This window comes from Selaginella moellendorffii, unplaced genomic scaffold (genome assembly GCF_000143415.4).
Source record: "Selaginella moellendorffii unplaced genomic scaffold, v1.0 SELMOscaffold_57, whole genome shotgun sequence".
Lineage (NCBI taxonomy): Eukaryota > Viridiplantae > Streptophyta > Lycopodiopsida > Selaginellales > Selaginellaceae > Selaginella > Selaginella moellendorffii.
Window position 1 is genome coordinate 1,043,394 of NW_003314318.1, and position 18,014 is coordinate 1,061,407.

At 49.5% G+C, this 18,014-nt stretch overlaps 7 protein-coding genes across 8 annotated transcripts; 3 read left to right on the top strand and 4 right to left on the bottom strand.

The window, feature by feature from the left end:
- Nucleotides 1–1,388: 1,388 nt before the first annotated feature.
- On the bottom strand, nucleotides 1,389–2,722 carry LOC9654609 (nudix hydrolase 16, mitochondrial). Its single transcript, XM_002983349.2, has 5 exons — nucleotides 2,453–2,722; nucleotides 2,236–2,347; nucleotides 2,086–2,169; nucleotides 1,868–2,014; nucleotides 1,389–1,788 (listed from the first exon to the last, which is right to left on the bottom strand). Exons 1-5 carry the CDS (start codon nucleotides 2,521–2,523, stop codon nucleotides 1,660–1,662), a joined length of 543 nt encoding a protein of 180 aa, XP_002983395.1. The 5' UTR covers nucleotides 2,524–2,722; the 3' UTR covers nucleotides 1,389–1,659.
- A 98-nt stretch (nucleotides 2,723–2,820) lies between these two features.
- LOC9654806 (zinc finger CCCH domain-containing protein 27) lies at nucleotides 2,821–6,647 on the bottom strand. Its single transcript, XM_002983350.2, has 8 exons — nucleotides 6,423–6,647; nucleotides 6,002–6,372; nucleotides 5,831–5,927; nucleotides 5,653–5,771; nucleotides 4,741–5,591; nucleotides 3,701–4,693; nucleotides 3,405–3,626; nucleotides 2,821–3,336 (listed from the first exon to the last, which is right to left on the bottom strand). Exons 3-8 carry the CDS (start codon nucleotides 5,884–5,886, stop codon nucleotides 3,058–3,060), a joined length of 2,520 nt encoding a protein of 839 aa, XP_002983396.1. The 5' UTR covers nucleotides 5,887–5,927; nucleotides 6,002–6,372; nucleotides 6,423–6,647; the 3' UTR covers nucleotides 2,821–3,057.
- Nucleotides 6,648–6,665: 18 nt separating this feature from the next.
- Nucleotides 6,666–8,474, top strand: LOC9654808 (pentatricopeptide repeat-containing protein DOT4, chloroplastic). Its single transcript, XM_002983227.2, has one exon. The coding sequence runs from the start codon at nucleotides 6,666–6,668 to the stop codon at nucleotides 8,472–8,474; it is 1,809 nt and encodes a 602-aa protein (XP_002983273.2).
- On the bottom strand, nucleotides 8,421–9,842 carry LOC112351085 (nucleoside diphosphate kinase homolog 5-like). The gene is made up of 5 exons (XM_024688266.1): nucleotides 9,172–9,842; nucleotides 9,002–9,109; nucleotides 8,837–8,937; nucleotides 8,654–8,784; nucleotides 8,421–8,585 (listed from the first exon to the last, which is right to left on the bottom strand). The coding sequence occupies exons 1-5, from the start codon at nucleotides 9,828–9,830 to the stop codon at nucleotides 8,496–8,498; spliced, it is 1,089 nt and encodes a 362-aa protein (XP_024544034.1). The 5' UTR covers nucleotides 9,831–9,842; the 3' UTR covers nucleotides 8,421–8,495.
- Nucleotides 9,843–9,903: 61 nt separating this feature from the next.
- LOC9654610 (phosphatidate cytidylyltransferase, mitochondrial) lies at nucleotides 9,904–11,678 on the bottom strand. Its single transcript, XM_002983352.2, has 10 exons — nucleotides 11,483–11,678; nucleotides 11,375–11,431; nucleotides 11,242–11,301; nucleotides 11,093–11,161; nucleotides 10,921–11,013; nucleotides 10,749–10,853; nucleotides 10,575–10,652; nucleotides 10,390–10,524; nucleotides 10,228–10,333; nucleotides 9,904–10,134 (listed from the first exon to the last, which is right to left on the bottom strand). Exons 1-10 carry the CDS (start codon nucleotides 11,630–11,632, stop codon nucleotides 9,941–9,943), a joined length of 1,047 nt encoding a protein of 348 aa, XP_002983398.1. The 5' UTR covers nucleotides 11,633–11,678; the 3' UTR covers nucleotides 9,904–9,940.
- A 38-nt stretch (nucleotides 11,679–11,716) lies between these two features.
- LOC9654809 (RNA-binding protein 42) lies at nucleotides 11,717–13,144 on the top strand. Its single transcript, XM_024688268.1, has 7 exons — nucleotides 11,717–11,901; nucleotides 11,963–12,208; nucleotides 12,290–12,467; nucleotides 12,532–12,629; nucleotides 12,702–12,798; nucleotides 12,849–12,934; nucleotides 13,024–13,144. Exons 1-7 carry the CDS (start codon nucleotides 11,755–11,757, stop codon nucleotides 13,069–13,071), a joined length of 900 nt encoding a protein of 299 aa, XP_024544036.1. The 5' UTR covers nucleotides 11,717–11,754; the 3' UTR covers nucleotides 13,072–13,144.
- Nucleotides 13,145–13,224: 80 nt separating this feature from the next.
- Nucleotides 13,225–15,125, top strand: LOC9654611. Of its 2 annotated transcripts, none has more exons than XM_024688264.1 (5): nucleotides 13,225–14,288; nucleotides 14,386–14,437; nucleotides 14,549–14,721; nucleotides 14,797–14,844; nucleotides 14,896–15,125. In XM_024688264.1, exons 1-5 carry the CDS (start codon nucleotides 13,519–13,521, stop codon nucleotides 14,939–14,941), a joined length of 1,089 nt encoding a protein of 362 aa, XP_024544032.1. In that variant the 5' UTR covers nucleotides 13,225–13,518; the 3' UTR covers nucleotides 14,942–15,125. The 2 variants fall into 2 exon arrangements, with proteins under 2 accessions (XP_024544032.1, XP_024544033.1); XM_024688265.1 differs by having other exon boundaries at nucleotides 14,549–14,699.
- The last annotated feature ends 2,889 nt before the right edge of the window (nucleotides 15,126–18,014 follow it).

Here is an 18,014-nt window from a genome sequence, read left to right on the forward strand (position 1 = left end):
CTTCGGAGTTTACATTTGCTAACAATCTTTTTTCTTTAAATTTAAGACAACCAATAATTTTATTTTTAAATTTTAGGGTTTTGTGGTACTCAGGTCTCAAAGGGCTTAAGCAAAACAAATTTAACAAGAGGTCATAATGGATTAAAAATATAATATAAATAACCATTTGAGAGACAGTATTAGAATTCAAATATAAAAAAAAGGGGTTTATAAACAAGAGTAAAAGTTTTGAGTGTTTAGGTTTAAGTAATATGTGACATGGTTACATAACCTGGGAAGCCGTTGAGAGGGAGAGGCCAAAGATCACAAGCAATGTCAATGGAATTGCTTGGCAAGTCAAATAACCATGTACATAGTTCTCAACTATCTAGCTTTATTCTAGGCCAAGAAATGTTCCTAACAATCCAATAGATTGCTCCTAACCATTGGATTAAGAATATTTTTAAATAAAGAGTATTAAAAATATCCTCAAATATTCCCCAAACTAATAGTCATAGATGGTATGGGGACCCATCTCACACATATGAAAGGCATATACATATAAATTTCCGGAATAAACATAGGAGTCTACCCAATGTTTTCCATTTGATATTGGTTCTTAGCAATAGCTCTTATATGGCAAAGGATACGTAATGCTAACAACCAATACATATCCATTGTCGTATGAGAGCCATTGCTGTTCAATTCTTCTAGTGCACCACGAACTCCACTTGAGTCCATAAATGCCCATTAGATAGGCATTTAAGTGAAGCAAATCTTGAGCAGTGGCTGTACGAGGGCAAGCGAGAGCAGCTTGGAATCGATTTAGGGCGGGAGAGCAAGCGAGCGAGCAAGTGAGCTTCCAAAATCTCAAGATAGCCATGGATTGATCTTTCCTTTCTTATTGTTTATGGTGTGCAAATTTTAAATCACGCAACTTTTCCCCATGACTTTTATAGCCCATGTGTTATTCCATGGTTGTTTGGGCTGAAGACTTGTCCCTAGCAAGAGCCATTGCTCTGGGGTATCTTGCCCAATCACATCATGTTTCAAGCCTAGTTGGCGCAAGTCTAAAACCCTAGTAATTTTCTCGCTATGGGAATATCGTTATCGACTGGGCTTTTGACCATATTGAAGAGAGTATCGTCTTTTAATACATGCTGCACATATTGCAAAATCACTGTCAGCAATCTCCGTGTCCAGGAGGTTATAGCTAACAATTTGAAGAGGATTGTATAACTCCACTCACGCGATCTTGTGTGTAACCCCAACCTCGATCTGGAGAATGTCAATCGTTTGTTCTCTTTGCGTTTCTAATCCCACCCTGCCTACTGGCAGTCTATGTATCCGGATGATGCTCCAAGTCAAGAGTTCTCTTGTGAAGATCATATGCTTTTGGTACTCACATACAGAATATGAGCGAGGAGCCATTCTCACTCGTACTTTGGTAGCATTCGAATTTATGGAAACTCTACACTTGCGTGCATCCATCTCCCTGGCGGAACATTTCGATTTCTTTTCTGCCTATGCCACTTGTAAGTTATTCCACTCTCCTAAAAAGCAAGCCAGGGACCCCAAAATCCTCGTAACACCTAAAAAAAATTACCGGCCTCGACCTCATCCTCCAGCATTCGTGGAACAAAATTTTTTTTCTCCCAACGCTCTCTTTCCGGCATTGGCTCAAATAAAGGACTGCCCCTGGTTGGAAGTGGTGGCGCCTTGCCTGATTTTCAAGCACGACACCCATTTATCGAGAGCCTTGCGCATCCAATCGACCTGGCATTGACCCACCGCCTCGGAAACAACAAACTGCGAGAATCCAGACAGACTCCATGAGCTTCCCAAAAACTAGAAAAATCGGAGAAACTAGAAAAAGCGACGAACTTACCCATTCGCGTTGCCTCGAGTGTTGCTCGGGCCACGACTCTAGCTGCTCTCTCACTTCCAGCGCAAACATATGCGCGCGGCAAAGGCCAGCAGGATTCAAGTCACTCTGCTGGCGCTTGCTTTTGAACTCCCACGTCCCAATATCTCCCTGAAACAAGCCACAGCCATGGGCATCACGAAGAGAAAAAACAAAAGCAAAAAGGAGCTACAACTTCATACCTGCAAATCGCCACGAACACCAGCTTCTTCCAGTGCCTCTCGCACCGCAGCCTCTTCCACAGTTTCATCAGTTTCCCAGCCTCCCTGTGAAAAAAAACGCTCGTTTCGTTTGCTTTGGAGAAGAAAAAAAAGTTTTTTTTTTTTCGTTACCTTTGGAAACAAGAGCCCTCTCCCACTCTTCGAAGTGATCATCAAAACCTCCAAAACTGGCTCCTCTTTTCCATTGCAACCATCCACCTCCTTGTATCTGTATGGTATGCATCTAAAAAGCAAAAGCCACGGGCCATTTAATCACTCCAAAAGATCCGGGGAAAAGCATGACAAGAAAAGCAAACGAAGAAGAAGAAAAAGAAATCCTAGCTCATACCCAGCAACGAGACGATAGCCAGTGTGATATCGCTGTTGGTGCCGCCCAGTCCGAGAGACAAGCGCTGTCATGCTTGCTTGTAGGCGCAATCGCGGCGAGAAATCCTAAAATCTCAGCATCTCAGTGGAAAACCGGCATACATTTGCCCTTGCGATTGAGCCCAGAGCATCACCATCCATGAGAAACCTAGCAGCGGTGGAAAACAGATCAATGCGAGCGCCAAAGACGGGAGATCGCTCGGCTCGCTCTCTCTTCTCCCAAAACCCTAACCCTAAACATGGTTCACGGTCAGAAATTTTAGGCGCAAATCACTAACCAAAAAAAAAAAAGATTAAGCCACGAGAGTTCCAATTAGTATTGTCCTCTTCTTTGCATGCACGATTGTAGATCATTAGAAATTTCAGTAGTAAAAGAATACAAGCTTTGGAGAGATCTTCTCCTGTTGTTAAGTAACAGCTGCAAAGCTTTCTTTCCCTTCTCTCTAGCTCCAGAATGGAAAGAAAAAGAACGAAAGAACGAAAGAACACTAGAGTACTGTACCTTGGGAGGAGAGGTTTTGATCGAGATAGAACTTGAGAGCAAAAAGGAAAAGGAGCTTCTTCACGCTAGACTGTGCCTTCGATTCCAACAGTCGCGTCTTGCTGCGCGATGGAGGGCGAGAAGTTTGAAGAGCTCGATGGCGGCGGAGCTATGGTTGACGATGGCGTGGGATTGTTCACCCACGCGAACTGGAGAGGTTGTCCTTGCCACGACTTCCCCTGCGCGAAAGCCTTCTCCGCGTCCCGGCGTGTGGCAAAAGAGACTTGGGCAGCGCTGCCTTCCTCGACTACTTCCAAGTCGGAAACTTCACCATAAGTTCCAAAATGAGCTTTCAGTGCCACTATCTGTAAGCCAGAATCACACTCTCGTAAGTCTTGACAGCCACAAACGAAAAGAAACGAGAAGAACTTACGTCTGAAAGTGCAGAAGGTGGAGGACTTATGATCCTGAATACAGTCGTTCTATTATCAAGCTTGTACCGAGACGGTCCCCATGGTGCTGCTGCAGCAGAGTTAAATTGTTGTCCAGGACGAGGAAAAGGAGATTTTGGAGACTTCGCAGCGGCTGGAAGGGTAGACGAGTTCGTATCCTCCGTAGCCTGTGCATCAGATTCACTCGCAGGAAGCGTAACACCCTGGAAACAACATAAGAACAGTGGAAGAAAAGAGTCAATGACACGAACAGAAGAAAGTGAAACCAGAGCCAAACCTGCTTGGCAAGCTTGTCTAGCTTCCGCTTGAACTCGTTCCTCTTCGCGGCCAGAGCCTCCTGCTTCTTCCGAATCTCCTCCTTCATCTGTTCCAGCTCCTCCTGCTTTTTTTGCGCCTGCAAAGCCATGCCATTCGTAGCAGGCATTTTCGCTTCCGGAGCTGGAGTCCCTGGCGTAGCCGTCGTCCCGTTTGGAACTTCTTTCCCCGCCGCCGGAGCACCTGGCTTTGAACGATGATAGTCGTAAGGATGCGGGTGGACTCTGTTGTCACGGTTTGCCCAGTCGAGTTGAATGAATCGGTTGCCAAGAACAGCTTCCGGTGACGCAAGAGCTGCCAGTGCACTCTCCCGCTCGTAAAACTGCACGAAGGCCCTGTCCTTCCACATGGTCGGAATCCGAATATCTAGCACCTTGCCAAACTTCTGGAAGTGTCCCTTGAGAATATCGGCTTTATTAGTGTCAGTCGGAATACAACGCACGTATAGCGTGCGCTGAGCCTTTTCCGTTCTATCGTCCCGGCCATCTGTTCCACTGTAGCTAGTCCCAGCTGCGGTTCGTTGCAAATGTGAGTGCTTCTCAGCCTGTACACCCCCATTGTTTGCCATATGACCATTTCCTTCCTCTGCTCCTGAAAGTTTCGGCCTTTTCACGCTACCTTTCTCACCATCTACAGGGCCGATCCTATCCCATACCGAAACACCTGGTTCTAGACTTTTGGAAGTGTTGTCACCTGTTTTGTCATCAACCCCGACTTCCCGTGGATCCGATCCATTGTCCCACTGCCGTTCCGAGTTATAGTGCCTCACTTTGTCGGACGGATCCTTGCCACCCCAAAGAGGCTGGTCCGGGTCATAGGAATCCGACACCGTGCTTGCCGGATTGCCATCCTCTCCACCAAGGCTTTCTCGATTTGTTCGAGCCACCTTTTCTGGTGGAGCCGATGATGTTCCATTCCTTGCGTTTCCGATCGGTAAAGTCAGCTTCGAGAGGCTCTGCAAAAGTAGAAAGTGAGTTAGCATAAAGAGTAAATGCGACATACCTGCACATCCTCCACGACTATACGGTTTGCACCATGCTCCATGGGACATAAGTCTCCACGCAAACAATATCCACGCTCTTCAAAGTCCAAGCACCTGGTCCTGCTTATCATCGCCATTGGATTGCTTCCACGAGGATTGAGTGGGATCACTTCCAAAGATCCGTTCTCCAGCAGGCCAAAGTTTCCCCACGGGGGTTGCGGCGGAGGACCACCTCTACCACCAGGGACTCTTCCGGGAAAAATGTTCGAAGTGGAAGGTCCTTGAGCTAGAAGTGCGGGTGGAAAGTCAGGAGGAAAAGCCCCGGCAAATCTTTGATCCGGAGGAAGCCAACCACGTCCACCATTACCAGCCATATTCCGCTGCAGACCAGGACCGAAAAACCTCGGGCCACCAGCATCTCTAAACGGAAGACCACCTCGCATCCCACCTCCGTGGACAGCTCCATCAACAACTATTCGCGAAGCCAGGCCGTCTCTACCTCGATAAGACCTCCGGTGATCATAGTGGCGATGGTTGTCCCTGTAGTGACCATTCTCCGTTGATCTGCTCCGTTTCCTGTGGTGGCTTCTCTCGTTTTCCTCGGCATCCTTGTCGAAGGACCTCGATCGAGAAATGCGTCTTCTGTGCTTATGATTCCTATCATCATCCTCGTCGTCAGAGCTCTCGTCTCCATCGTCGTTAGTCTGAATTGCTGATGGTATTGTCCGGGTCACGGGCGTGGGAGAAGACTTCACTTCCGTCGTTGCATCGCCAGCCGGAGGAGCAGCGGGCGAGACAGAGTCCTCTGGGACCTCTACCAAAGTACCATCTTCTATGTCTTTAAAAAGCTGTGTTACGAACTGTTTTGTGCCTGTGACAGACAATATGAACAAGAGTTACAATCTCTTTCTCTGCGTTTCCCAAAAACGTACCATCGCCCAGAAAATCGAAGAGTTTGTCCACGCAAAGGGTCTGAAGCTCTGGCTTGGGCTTGTTGTTCTTGAGGAGCGCAGCTACATAGTTTGCGAGCAACGCCGGGTCCGCAGCAGTCCTAAAGGAAAGAGAAGTTAACAAAGAATTCCAAAACCAAGAACAAATAGAAACGCTTACAAGGGCTGGAGGTTCTTAACCAAATAGCTCTTGAGCGGCCCATCCTCAAACTTCATACTTCTGCCACTAGCAGAAAATCTAGTACATTTACGCGTGCCTGCACGAAACCAATGCTCGAATTGAGATGGGGTCACTCCACCGCCCGCGCAAGCAAAGAAAATGCGTACTCACCAAAGAACCCTAGAATCGGCGCCGATAGCGCTGGCGGAGAATGGCGACGCGGCGAGATCACCGATTCGAATCGAGGCGCGGGGCGTGAGATTGATTGGTTCTTCTTGCCCAGCAGCGCTCCCTCCAGCTTCCCTCTTTACCCCAAAAACCAACGCGAGGAAAGAATCTCTCGACTTGCCCTAAAATGGAGTTTAATAGGCGAGGAATCGAAAGCTTTTAATTCAATTGGTACTCTTCCACGATTGTCATCACTGCGAGCTTCTTCCATAGGGTTCGTCCCACAATCGCCTCTCCGCCGATCGAGAATGCGAGCGCCCACGATAGTAGAATCGCGCTGTAGGCTAGGAATCCAATGCCCGAAAGCACGACATCTGCGAAAGAGAGATCGATCATCCAAGAATGATCCAATCCAAGAACTCACAGGGTCGAATGGCGCTGTGCGCGCGGCTGCGAAGAACTGGCCAGAAGTAGAAGCAATTCATGAACCACAGCCAGGGAAGGAGCAAGAATCCCGCGTAGAAGAGGAGGCGCGCCTGATTCAATGCCTTCTCCGGCTGCGCTCCCAGCGCGCCATCCACCGACGGCCACTCTGGATCGCCGCCACTGCCGCCATCGCCACCGCCGGATTCGTCCGCCATCGAAAGAACCCTAGATTCCATTTCAAATGGCGCTCTTGCCAAATCCCAGCAAGCTCTGCCGATCGCCGGACGAAATCGACGACTCCTCCGTCGATCCCTACATCCAGGTGGAGCGATTCATCTCCCTGCTCCAGGAATGCGGCGCCGCGCGATCGCTCGCTCGCGGCAAGGCAATCCACGCTCGCATCCAAGAATCCGGCTATGGCGACGATCGACTGCTTGGAAATCTCGTCATCCAGATGTATGGCCGGTGTGGATCTCTCGCCGACGCGCGCGGCGTATTCGATTCCATCCGCGACCGCAACGTCTACTCGTGGACGATCATGATCAAGGCCAGCGCCGAGAATGGGCAGCCGCGCGAGGCTCTCCAGTTCTTCCGGCGCATGCTCCTGGATGGAATCCACCCCAACAACGTGACCTTCGTCAATGTTCTTGGCGCCTGCGAGAGCCTGGATCAAGCGCGATCCATCCACGCGATGATCGTCGCCAGCGGCCACGACCGCGAGGACGTCTGCGTGCCAAACTCGCTGATCTATGCCTACGGCCGCCTCCAAAGCGTGATCGTCGCGAGGGGAGTCTTCGATCGATGCGAAAATCTCCGCGACCTCGTCTCCTGGAACGCGATGATCTCGGTGTACGCCCAGAACGCGATGCCGATCGAGGCGCTGGCGATCCACCGCGCCATGGACGTGGAGGGCGACCAGATCACTGTCGTGAGCGCGCTGGATGCCTGCTCCACGCTGGGCGATCTAGCGCGAGGCAAAGAGATCCACGCCAAGGCGAGCCAGGCCGGATTGGAATCGCTGGTCGCGGTGGGCAACGCGGTGATCAATCTCTACGGCAAATCCGGCAGCGTGGGCGATGCCTGGGCGATGTTCTCGCGGATGTTCCATCGAAATGTGATCTCCTGGACCGCCATGATCACCGCCTATGCCCAGAACGGGTATGGCCGCGAGGCGCTGGAGCTCTTCAAGCGGATGATCGACGCCGGGGAGCCGCCCAACGACGTCACCTTCGTGACGATCCTGGATACCTGCTTTGGCTCCGCGACGTTGGCCGAGGGACGCTGGATCCACTCGCTGTTGATCGAGTCGGGGCTGCTGCTCGATCGATCAAACTCCACAACCGCCGCCACCTTGCTCGATCGATCAAACACCACCACCACCGCCACCACCTTGATGAACGCCGTGGTAAACATGTATACCAAGTGTGGTAGCATCGATGACGCCATAGCTGCCTTCCAGTCGATGCCGAGCAAGAACGTCGTGACTTGGTCGTCCATGATCGCGGCGTATGCCCGGTTTGGGCATGTCACGCTCGCCTTTGAGAGCTTCCGCGAGTTCGTCCTCCAAGGTGGCCTCGCCGACGATGTTACTTTCATCAATCTCATCTCCGCCTGTAGCCACGCCGGGAAGCTCCGAGAGGCCTGGGACTACTTCATGCTGATGCGGGGCGAGTTTGCGATCGATCCGGTCCGCCAGCACTACGTTTGCATTGTCGATCTCTTGAGCAGGTCCGGGAGGCTGGTCGAGGCGGCGGAGTTGCTCAAGAGCATGCCGTTTGTGCCGGATGTTATATCCTGGACGAACTTCTTGAGTGCGTGTGGAGCGTATTCCAATCTGGAGCTGGCGTCGGAAGCGTTGTATCAGGTGTCGGAGCTTGAGGAGGAGTGCTCCGCGGCTTACATTCTGCTAGCGAATATCTTTGCGTCGGCTGGTCGATTGGACGATGCTGAGCGAGTGCGGAAGGAGATGGCGGACAAAGGACTCAAGGCCGTCACGGAGTCGAGCTTCATCTGGTTAAGAAAGCAAGAACAAACTGAGAGGCTTACGTGATGCGCTGCTCTCGCAGAGTTTCTAGTCTGGAATGACCACTTCGACGTGTTTCTTGCCGTCAACGAAAGGCCTGTATGGATTGTGGTGTTGCAGCCACTGCGCAAACCATCTCTGAAGAACTATCTTGTCAAGGAGAACTTCACACGGATTAAACGAGGAAAGAAAGACGAAAAGGATACGATCACTTGGAGTGGCTCCGAATGTGGCTTGGCCGTGGCAAGAGCAGTCAGCCCCTCGATCAAAGTCTTCTTGAGGAACTTGTCAAAGTAGAAGCGAGCCTTGGGTGGATCGAGAAGAGGGTCCAAAATCACTGTAAAAGGAGAAAGATGATCCACCCAAGTGAACAAAGATATGCTTCTTACAGTTGGGGAAGAGAAGTTTGATCTCGTGTCTTGCTCGAGCAGCGTTGAAGCTGCCATGAACAGCATTGCGAAGTATGTCCTTTCCAAAGCGTGCTCGCAAGCTATGATTCGAAAGTTCGTGTCACGCAGTTAAAACATCCCAGGAAATTAAGAACGAGAGAAAACCTTAGAGGCGATTCTTTCCGAGCTTGCTCTGGATCCGTGGGACCGATTGCTACATTCCACGATCTCGCTGCTCGGACTTTGCCCAAGACAAAAGCGTGAACCGGAGCGCTGAAAAGAAAAAAAAAAAAACAACTCAGCGAAGAAACTATCGACTATGGATGGGACCAAACCTGCTCATGTAGCGCGTCAGCTTCTCAAACCACGGCTTGTCCTGGTGGTGATCATAGAAGAGCGCAGCCCGGACTTTCGTGAACTGCATCCACAAAGCTGGAATCCTGTTTATCATCAATCTTCGTGGAAGAACAAAGAACGCAGCGAGCAAAAATCCATCCCTGGGAGATGAAATTGCGAAACCGAGAGAAAGCATTACCTGGATCTGAGACTCGTGAACGATGACGAATCCGTGAGCCTGCATCGTGTACCGGATCTCTCTCTCGTAGCCGGCCTTGAGCGCGTCGGGCTTGATGAGCGCCAGGGTGAGCTCAGTGTAAGGGACTTTGTCGTGCGTCGTTGCTTGCGCCTTGTGCTGGAGCTCCGTCCTGATCGCTTCATCCACTACGCTGTCCACGGATTCCACGGCGACCTTGGCCTGATCTTGCTGGTAGAGAATCTCCGCCTTGATCGTCTCCGTTACCAGATCCGATACGGTACTGGCGACGGCGGCGTTCTCCCCGGACGTCGCCCCTCGCGTCTTGTCCACATCCTCCACGAACAAGGTCACGGGCTTCTTCTGCGAGAGATTGTTCACCGATACCCACAGCCTCGTCGGCGCTCCTTCTTCTTCCTCGACGATCGCCGCTGTTGCTGCTGCCGATTCCTCCTCCGCCATAGCTAACGCTTACCGTTCGAGTGCTACGCCTCTTCTAGAACCCTAAAAACCCAGAAACTAAATGGCGCCAAAAGTTAAAATTTCAAAATTTAAATTCAAATATTTCGCGCTCAGGAGCAGGATTTCCACGCTTTGCCTACTTTCCTGGACGCGTATCGGAACGCATTCACTCCACCGGCAGCTATGAATCCCGAGAGCGCTTGCTTCAAGCTCGACGTGCGAACGATGCTCGCCACTGCTTGCTTGATCAATCTCTGCCGGGCATTCCCAAATCTCACCAGCGCATCGGCGACCGCGACGCTGCCTAAGATCCCAAAAAACAAAAACAAAAAAAAAAAAAAAAAAAAACCGAAAGGGTGTGCTGAAGCTCAAGCTTTGTTTCGATCATATTGAGTACCTCCCGATGAATTCTCGCATCTTGTTCCCGTTTTAGCTGCCAAACGCTGGAGAAGCGTCGAAGGGAGGTGAGAAACATGCTCCCGGACGGCATCAGGGCCAAGCTCCTGTCGATCGCAATTAGACGCTTGCCAGCGGTAGTTTCTCAACTAAAATGAAATACCTGTGAAAATCGAGAACTGAGAACTTTCTCGTCCTTCTGAGACAGCTTCAGAACGTCGCTCGTTGTTGCCTGTTGGATAGAGGAACTGTACAAGTTGCGGAAATTCGAGAAACTGCCCTGGACGATCTTCGAAACCTGTGCGCAATCAATGTAAGACGATGGTCTTAAGATTTCCATTAAGTTACCTTATTTTTATCCTCGGCGAAAAGAAGTCGTATGTCACCCTGGTAGGATAGTCCGCAAATTGTTTCGTATAGTTGTTCCTGCAGAAAAAACTCACACATCGAGAAGCTGAAACAGAGAAAGAGCATTCCAAGTAAAACAAATCTAAAGGAACGAGGTATAGAGCAAAAATTCACCTCGGAAAATTCGTCAGGCAGTAGAAGCATTGCAGTCGAAAGAGCGGCCTGAAGATTTACTTTGTTCTTCTGTGCTATCCCAGAATGGTCCACGAGCATACACACCTACAGAAAAGTGCAAGGATCTCTCGTGAAATCGTTTCGAAGAGAAAACCAAAGAAGAAAAACTTACAGGCTTTTGGAGCCGCCCACTAATGTAGAGTCTTCTCCACGTTAGAATGTCGCCCACGAGATCAGAAAGACCAACAACACCATATTTGATCACCTTGCAAGAGGGAAAAACATATCAGGAATGACAGTAAAGAGAAGAAAACATACGAGAAAAATAAGTGTGTAATACCAACTTTGCCCCGCCACTCCACAAAGGGATTGAAGTGAACGCCAACTCCAAGAATACAAGCTGCGTCCGCTACCTATCGCAGAGAGAGAAAAAAAAAGGAGAGAGACAAGTGTTATCAAACAAAACTTCATCGATCGAAAGGCAGGATCGTACCGCTTTGCCGCCAAAGTGAGCGATCCAAGATGAGTAGTGCGATGGATTCATCTCTATATTCTACAGGAACAAGAACAAGAACAACCAAAGTTCCTTCTAGTTCCTTCTTAAAATCTTCTAAAACATTTGTTACCTGTGAATGCCACTGCGCTGGCGACGAGACACCCAAAATGTAGTCCACCGTGCGATCCTGTGGCCATCGCAGTGTCGATAATCCAGAAGAAATGAGGAAGAAACTCACCGATGATTCCGAGATCTCGCGCTGACGGAAAACTCCCGAGCCATAGGCGAATGCGAACTGTACTGGCGGCAGCGCCTGGAGCGGCGCCGCGAGCTCCTCCTTGCTCGCCAATCGAGCGCGCTCGCTCTCCTCCTCGATCTTTGCCCGCATAATCTCCCTTTCTTCCCTAGCCTAAAATCTTTGAATAGTTAGGGTTCCTCCGGCGGAGGAGGAGAGCGTTCCAGGTAGAGCGGGAGATTTTCTTGCGCTGTGACAGGGGCGGGGCGCCGGCCATGGCGAATCTCATGAGCGAGCTCGAGCGCTTCGAGGCAGAGATCAAGGATTTGGGATCGGAGCTCACGACGCCTCTCTCGCGCTCTTCGCCGCCACGCCCGCCTCCAATGATCGGCCCTTCTCCTTCACCTCCGGCTCCAGTCCAGGTATGGCTTGTTTGTCTCGCATTCTCGCTGTGAGTGATCGAACTTTTTGTTTTCTTGGTAGGCACCGATTGGTCCGACTACTAGACCGATTCAAATCAGGCCTGCTCCACCTCCAAGCTCGCAGTTCACATACTTGAGCCAACCATTCTCAGCGCCACAAGTCACTCCAACCTTCTATACTCACGTACCATTCCAGCCACAGTATCAGCAGCCTCCAACCTCGGCTGTGATTCAAGCGCCGCAGTACCATTACCAAGGACTCTACCAAGGTGCTCCAGACCTTTACAATCACCCTCAACAACAACAAGTAAGAGAAAAGAAAGCTCTCCTCTAGAACTCCTGTTCCTGAATTTTTTGGTTTGGTTTTTATGTTCTTTCTTTGCTCCAGGCCCAAGTTTTGTTTCAAAAGGACGCACAGACTATAAACCCGGAAGCGCTGGAGAATGTAAAAGCCGCTCTTGCTAGTGGTGACAACGAGCAGAAATCAGAGGCAAAGAAGCGAGCGATTCCTCGGAAAGCAGCTGGACAATCTTGGGAGGATTCCACTCTCGGAGACTGGCCAGAAAGTAAGCTGCGAAAAAAAAAAAGGCAATCGTCCTGGAAACTCATCGTTGTTGCTTTGTTTTGCAGATGATTTTCGTTTGTTTTGTGGGGATTTGGGGAACGAGGTTAACGACGAAGTACTAACCAAAGCTTTTACAAGATTTCCGAGTTTCAACATGGCTCGAGTAAGCATCACACATCCTTTTCGGTATTTGGCACTGAAAGTTTCTGATGCAGCTTGTGGATGTCGGGTACAGGTAGTTCGTGACAAGCGTACGGGGAAAACGAAGGGGTATGGATTCGTGAGCTTCTCCAGTGCTGCTGATCTTGCCTTTGCGATGAAAGAAATGAATGGTAAGTTCGTTTCTCATAGTCACTAAAACTAATCTCTTCTTTTCCTCTAGGCAAGTACGTTGGTAACAGGCCGATCAAGCTTCGGAAGAGCACTTGGAAAGAAAGAACTGACTACGAGGCACTTGAAAAGCAGAAGGTAAAATGCTCGATTCTTCCAAATTCCATATTATTTGCCAATGTTTGATCTTCGTTTCGTAATTCTAAGCAATCGTTATAATTTTCCAGAGCTTCAAGAGGCCGAAGATCGTGAAGAAAAACGTTCTACACAAATAAAAGAAATACAAAGAAGAAAAAGGAACATACTGCTGTACTGATTTAACCGATCATTCATTGTTCCATTAGTCCACGTGTACAAACGGTGGATCCGACGTGGTAGCCTCCCCGGACTCGCAGGAAGCCAGGCCGTTGACAACGTGACAGAGACCAGCAAGAGGTTAGGGCTTGACAGTCCAGCGAAGAGGAGAAGATCTGGCCATGAGGTAACTCCTCGATTTGATCTGCCGCTCCGCTGGATCCGGCACGATCGAGAGCGAGCGATCGATCAATCGCACAGCGCCAATGCGCGGCATGGCAGCGGCGCTTTGGATCCCTCTGTGAGAATCCCTCGAAATATCAAGTGGCAGTCGTCACTGCGTTTGCGGAGGGATCTTGATCATCGCCATGGTGTGATGGTGCCGGGAAGATGGTTGGGGCATCCAGGGAGAGCATAGGGTCTGGAAAATGCGCAAATGCGGTGCTGTGCTCAGCAGTGGATACTACAATCCCCCGAGCTCGCCGGTGCTCGATCTCGCCAACACGGGCGTGAGAAAGGCCGACCTCTTGGAGCGCGAGAGGGATCGCAAGAAGGTTTTCATCCAGCTCTCGCCGGAGGAACTCAATGTGGCGTTTGGGGACGAGATTGTGAGCAAGAAGGGGAGGCGCTGCTCCGACTATACGCCGCGATCCAAAGGCCAGCTTGGAAACCAGCACAGCTTGACTGATGTGTGGAAGTATCCCCGGAAGGAGGGATCGGGAGCTCTAGTGGCATCGTCGTCGCATTCCAGGCCAGCGTCGGAGCTCTCCAAAGGACGTGCTTCTAGCAGGAATGAGATGGATCGTCCCGGAGAAGTCTCGGTCCATGTTGGCTCTCCCTCGAGAGGTGGAAGAGATCAACGCAGAGCTCCTGGAGGGCCGGTTTCGATCAGACTCTCGCCATCTCCGCAGAGGTCTCCAGTGCGATCTCCGCAGCAGCGATCGCCCGTGAATAGTCGGCCTTCCTCGGCCAGGAGAGTAGATAGCGAGCCGGGGATGCAAGTCGACTTGACGGAAGGAGTGCAAATCCGAGTGAGCAGTCCCAGGAAGAGCTCCGCCACCTCGTTGTCTCGAACTGGAGGTGGTGGTGGTGGTGGTGGAAATGGCGGTGGGATCACTGCGACTGCTTCCGGTGGAGCTTTGATCTCGAGCCAGCACTTTCATCTGGAGAACAATCCTGCGCAATCGGTAACTGTTAGGTCTCTTTCTTGTGGCCTTTGCTGATCGCTTTTCTTTCATTTCTTTGCATACAGACATTCGCTTCTCACCATGTTTGGAACTTTTTGCCTGTTCCAGGACAATGAAGGACGTGAACGTCAGGACGCAAGCTCTCAAAGACGGTGTCCAGGTTCTCGCTTTGTTCTTCGTTTTCTTTCTTCTTTTCGCTCGTTTTGTTCTTCGTTTTTTCTTCTTCTTCTTTCTTCGTTTTCCTAGATGATCAATTGGTGTTTATGTGTAGTTCCGACTTGATGGAAGGCCGGGAGTGCAATTATCCGTGAAGATGGGAGAGCCAACGAACAACGGGACCGGGCTGAGGAACTCAATCAAGATTGAGGCTCAGACGCCCATGGACGATGATGGCTTTGGAGGAGGAATGTATGGAAGAGGAGGTAAAGGTGGAAGATGGGATGAGTAAGCTTTCGTTTCCATTTTCTTGACAGTTCTTTGCTCAAGATCTCTCGAAACTTACGCTCACTCCACTCACAGATTGCTCTCGTATCAGCGTCCAACCGTGTCGCATCTCATACACGCAAGGTTCGCAGCTTCGCTTTGAGGAATTCTCTAAAATCTTGTGATGTCGATCAGGATGACCCAGCTCTACAAAGAGCTCCGAAAGAGCATTCCAAAGTAACCAAGAGAGAGCGAGCGCATTTTTTCAAGTGGACGGACACCGCTTTACGGGAAGTCCGGAACAATCCAGGAAGAGAAATCTCCCAGGACGAGACTCAGTTACTAGAATATACTACAGTGTTTTTAAGGGGTAAAGCGAGCTGGTTATTTTAGTGGTTTAAGCCAAGTTTAAATTTTCTCCGAGCTCTTCTTGGTTAACATCTTTGGGAGCGCTAGACTTGTTTCCTCGGCTTGTAGCGCGGATCGAACAGCAACTCCACGGCATTGCGCGCGACAAACAGTTTTTCATCTCTCTCTCTCTCTCCTTTCGCATCGTTCCCCAAGCATCGAGGAAAGGCACAGATTCTCTCCGGTAGCGCTGCTCTTGAGCTTCTAGGCTTGTCGGACAGGGATATAGAGAGCACAGGCAGCTTCTTTCCTCGCTTCAGCAAAGCGCTAACACCGTCGCGTCCAATCGGCCGGCAGAGGAAGTTCTTCTCCGCTCACTGCTCCGGCTCCGAGCTGTCCTGGACCTTGTCATCGTTGGATGAGGGATTGAGCCGGGATTGAGAGCAAAAGGCAGCTTCTTTCGAGGTCCTCTTGGTTGAGGAATCGATCGACAGGAGCTATCTCAGCGCGCCGTGGAGGAGATCCGCGAGTTTGACGGCGCGCAGGCACGGGAGCCCTCAGCCGGCCGCTTGCATCTTGTCTGAGAAACGCAGCTCGTTGATGAACGGCCGAATGCCTCGGTCCTCAACGGCGGTCTGAATGGATGGAAAAATGCCGATCGAATCGGTCCCAGATATCGGTGGGTGAAGGAAAGGCAGCTTCTAGCTCTTGGTTGCTAACCGGAGACATCGTCCGCGCTGTCTCAGCGCATTGTGGAAGAAATCCGCGAGCTTGAAATCGCAGCAGAGAGCCGGCGGACAGGCACGGGAGCCCCCAGACGGCCGCTTGCAACGTGTCCGAGAAACGCAGCTACTTCATGCCTCGTTGATGAACGGCGGTCTGAATGGATGGAAAAATGCCGATCGAGCAGCCAGATATCGTTGTGAATGGACGGCAAGATGCCTCATTCAAATACAATCCTTTGATCATCGCGTGCTGAGGTTGATCTTGCTCTAGAGATTGAGCCATGTAGAACTGAGGGAATATTCCATTTGCCGCCACGTCAGTATTAGGGTCACGACCATTGGGGACAATTAAGGGGGGGAAAACAGGGGATCAAGTATGTGTGAAGAAGTGAAGAAGAGAATAAAGGAAAAAGGATGCCTCGACGAAGAGGTCCTCAGCAAAGCGCTTTTGATTGTGTGAACGAGCAACTTCAGATACAACGAGAAGCAAGAGAACGTCAAGCCACTATGAGCATACCCTGTCCTCACTGTGGGTAGCAATTTTATTTTAGAGCAAACTCCTAAATATTCCCTAGGGTGTTTTCACTTGTGCACTGCCCGGGAAACAAACCTGGGTCTATACCGTGGTAGGGTACTATTTTACCACTAGACAACACAGCAGTGCACCAGTGAAGACACCCTAGGGAATATTTAGGAGTTTGCTCTAAAATAGAACCGCTGCCCACAGTGAGGACAGGGTATGCTCATAGTGGCTTGACGTTCTCTTGCTTCTCGTTGTATCCGAAGTCACTTGTTCACACAATTGAGAGCACTTCACCGAGGACCTCTTCATTGAGGCATCCTTTTTCCTTTATTCTCTTCACTTCCTCACACATAATTGATCCCCTGTTTTTTCCCCCTTAAGTGTCCCCAATGGTTGTGACCCTAATACTGACGTAGCGGCAAATGGAATATTCCCTCAGTTCTACAAGCCATGACTATTACCCTACGTACACTGCTCTCCCACCACATTCCTAATGTCCAGTTCCATGCAGGGACTGGACATTCACTTACAGTTTACAAATCTGGCACATCCTCATACTTCTGCCGTTTATAAATCTTGGACTTCTTTCATCTATGACCTCTAGCAATTCTTGGGCACGGTTTATACTCTACCATATACTCCACCCACATTTAATGATTCGACCATAAGAGATTTGGGGAGTATCGCAAACGAACTTGGCGTCCAAGCAAATGTGTACGCTTGGCTCAGGGTGCCAATTCATAAGCTCTCCCTGGAATATTTAGCTAGATTCAACACTGGAGATGAACTCCATTTCACGTATGAAGAGGGTGCGTGTCAAGGGGTTCGCTTTGGAAAACCAGATTTCCTGTGGCTTCTTCTTGGGATCCGTCCAAGCCCCCAAGCGATTTCTCCAAAGAGTTTCATGGAAATAAAGCGAGATGCTCTACTTCCGTATGACTCGAAATAACTTTCCGAGACCCTTCAAGATTAACTTTCAGAATTTATAAATCGAATCTTTTAGCTCTTAGACCTTCATGTAATATTCCACCTCGTTACTCATCTAGCGTTGTGGAAGTGCAAGTAAAAGATTTCTCTCTTGAATGTTTATAAATCATTTCTGCTTTGCCAGCGCAAGTCTGAGTATCCAGAGGAGCTACTGAGGAAGATCGGAGTCTTGCAAGACGTTTGCGTCAATGATCCCTTGGCATGAAAAACTCAAAAGCTAGCTAAGCTTGATCATATCTTGTTTCGTTTTGAGTTGCTACCATCATTGAAGGCTCTTAAAGCGGATAATGGTAGCAAGACTTGTTCATAAGAAAACATATTTTCCTCTCTTTTTTTTTTCTCTCCTTTATTTTCACGTGTGTGAGTTTCAGATCATTACTTTTGTTTTGATCTTTGATCCACATAATCATATTTTGTATTTCAAAAAGGAAGTAGTAAAAAGATAAAACTGAACTATAAGAATAGAAGGTTATAACCAAAGGTGATTATGTAGATAATTTAATCTTGTAAAACATATGGAGGTGTTTCAATTTTTTTATAAATTATACACATGTGAGTGCATGGAATATGGAAAGGGAATACAGAAATGTGCATCTCAATTAGCCCAAAAACCCTAGCTTATATACAGGAGCGAGTGGTCCGGATTGAAACCAATCCGACGGCTACCAAAATCCACTACGCTAATATTAGTATATGGTATCGTAGCCGTACACTTGGCCCTCACATCATCC

Excerpts from the sequence above, each read along its gene's own strand:
- LOC112351085 (XM_024688266.1), bottom strand. The coding sequence starts at position 9,830 with ATGGCGGAGGAGGAATCGGCAGCAGCAACAGCGGCGATCGTCGAGGAA. Across the intron at positions 9,110-9,171 it reads CTGACGCGCTACATGAGCAG|CGCTCCGGTTCACGCTTTTG; the intron begins GTTTGGTCCCAT and ends TTTTCTTTTCAG. Across the intron at positions 8,938-9,001 it reads CGGAAAGAATCGCCTCTAAG|CTTGCGAGCACGCTTTGGAA; the intron begins GTTTTCTCTCGT and ends TTCGAATCATAG.
- LOC9654809 (XM_024688268.1), top strand. The coding sequence starts at position 11,755 with ATGGCGAATCTCATGAGCGAGCTCGAGCGCTTCGAGGCAGAGATCAAG. Across the intron at positions 11,902-11,962 it reads CACCTCCGGCTCCAGTCCAG|GCACCGATTGGTCCGACTAC; the intron begins GTATGGCTTGTT and ends TTTTCTTGGTAG. Across the intron at positions 12,799-12,848 it reads TGCGATGAAAGAAATGAATG|GCAAGTACGTTGGTAACAGG; the intron begins GTAAGTTCGTTT and ends CTTTTCCTCTAG.
- LOC9654806 (XM_002983350.2), bottom strand. The coding sequence starts at position 5,886 with ATGAAGTTTGAGGATGGGCCGCTCAAGAGCTATTTGGTTAAGAACCTC. Across the intron at positions 5,592-5,652 it reads CTTCGATTTTCTGGGCGATG|GCACAAAACAGTTCGTAACA; the intron begins GTACGTTTTTGG and ends TGTCTGTCACAG. Across the intron at positions 4,694-4,740 it reads TAGTCGTGGAGGATGTGCAG|AGCCTCTCGAAGCTGACTTT; the intron begins GTATGTCGCATT and ends CTACTTTTGCAG.
- LOC9654611 (XM_024688264.1), top strand. The coding sequence starts at position 13,519 with ATGCGCAAATGCGGTGCTGTGCTCAGCAGTGGATACTACAATCCCCCG. Across the intron at positions 14,438-14,548 it reads CTCTCAAAGACGGTGTCCAG|TTCCGACTTGATGGAAGGCC; the intron begins GTTCTCGCTTTG and ends GTTTATGTGTAG. Across the intron at positions 14,722-14,796 it reads AAAGGTGGAAGATGGGATGA|ATTGCTCTCGTATCAGCGTC; the intron begins GTAAGCTTTCGT and ends CTCCACTCACAG.
- LOC9654808 (XM_002983227.2), top strand. The coding sequence starts at position 6,666 with ATGGCGCTCTTGCCAAATCCCAGCAAGCTCTGCCGATCGCCGGACGAA.
- LOC9654609 (XM_002983349.2), bottom strand. The coding sequence starts at position 2,523 with ATGACAGCGCTTGTCTCTCGGACTGGGCGGCACCAACAGCGATATCAC. Across the intron at positions 2,348-2,452 it reads GGCTATCGTCTCGTTGCTGG|ATGCATACCATACAGATACA; the intron begins GTATGAGCTAGG and ends TTTGCTTTTTAG. Across the intron at positions 1,789-1,867 it reads ACTCGAGGCAACGCGAATGG|TTTGTTGTTTCCGAGGCGGT; the intron begins GTAAGTTCGTCG and ends GGATTCTCGCAG.
- LOC9654610 (XM_002983352.2), bottom strand. The coding sequence starts at position 11,632 with ATGCGGGCAAAGATCGAGGAGGAGAGCGAGCGCGCTCGATTGGCGAGC. Across the intron at positions 10,653-10,748 it reads TGCCTGACGAATTTTCCGAG|GAACAACTATACGAAACAAT; the intron begins GTGAATTTTTGC and ends TTTTTTCTGCAG. Across the intron at positions 10,135-10,227 it reads ATGCGAGAATTCATCGGGAG|GCAGCGTCGCGGTCGCCGAT; the intron begins GTACTCAATATG and ends TTGGGATCTTAG.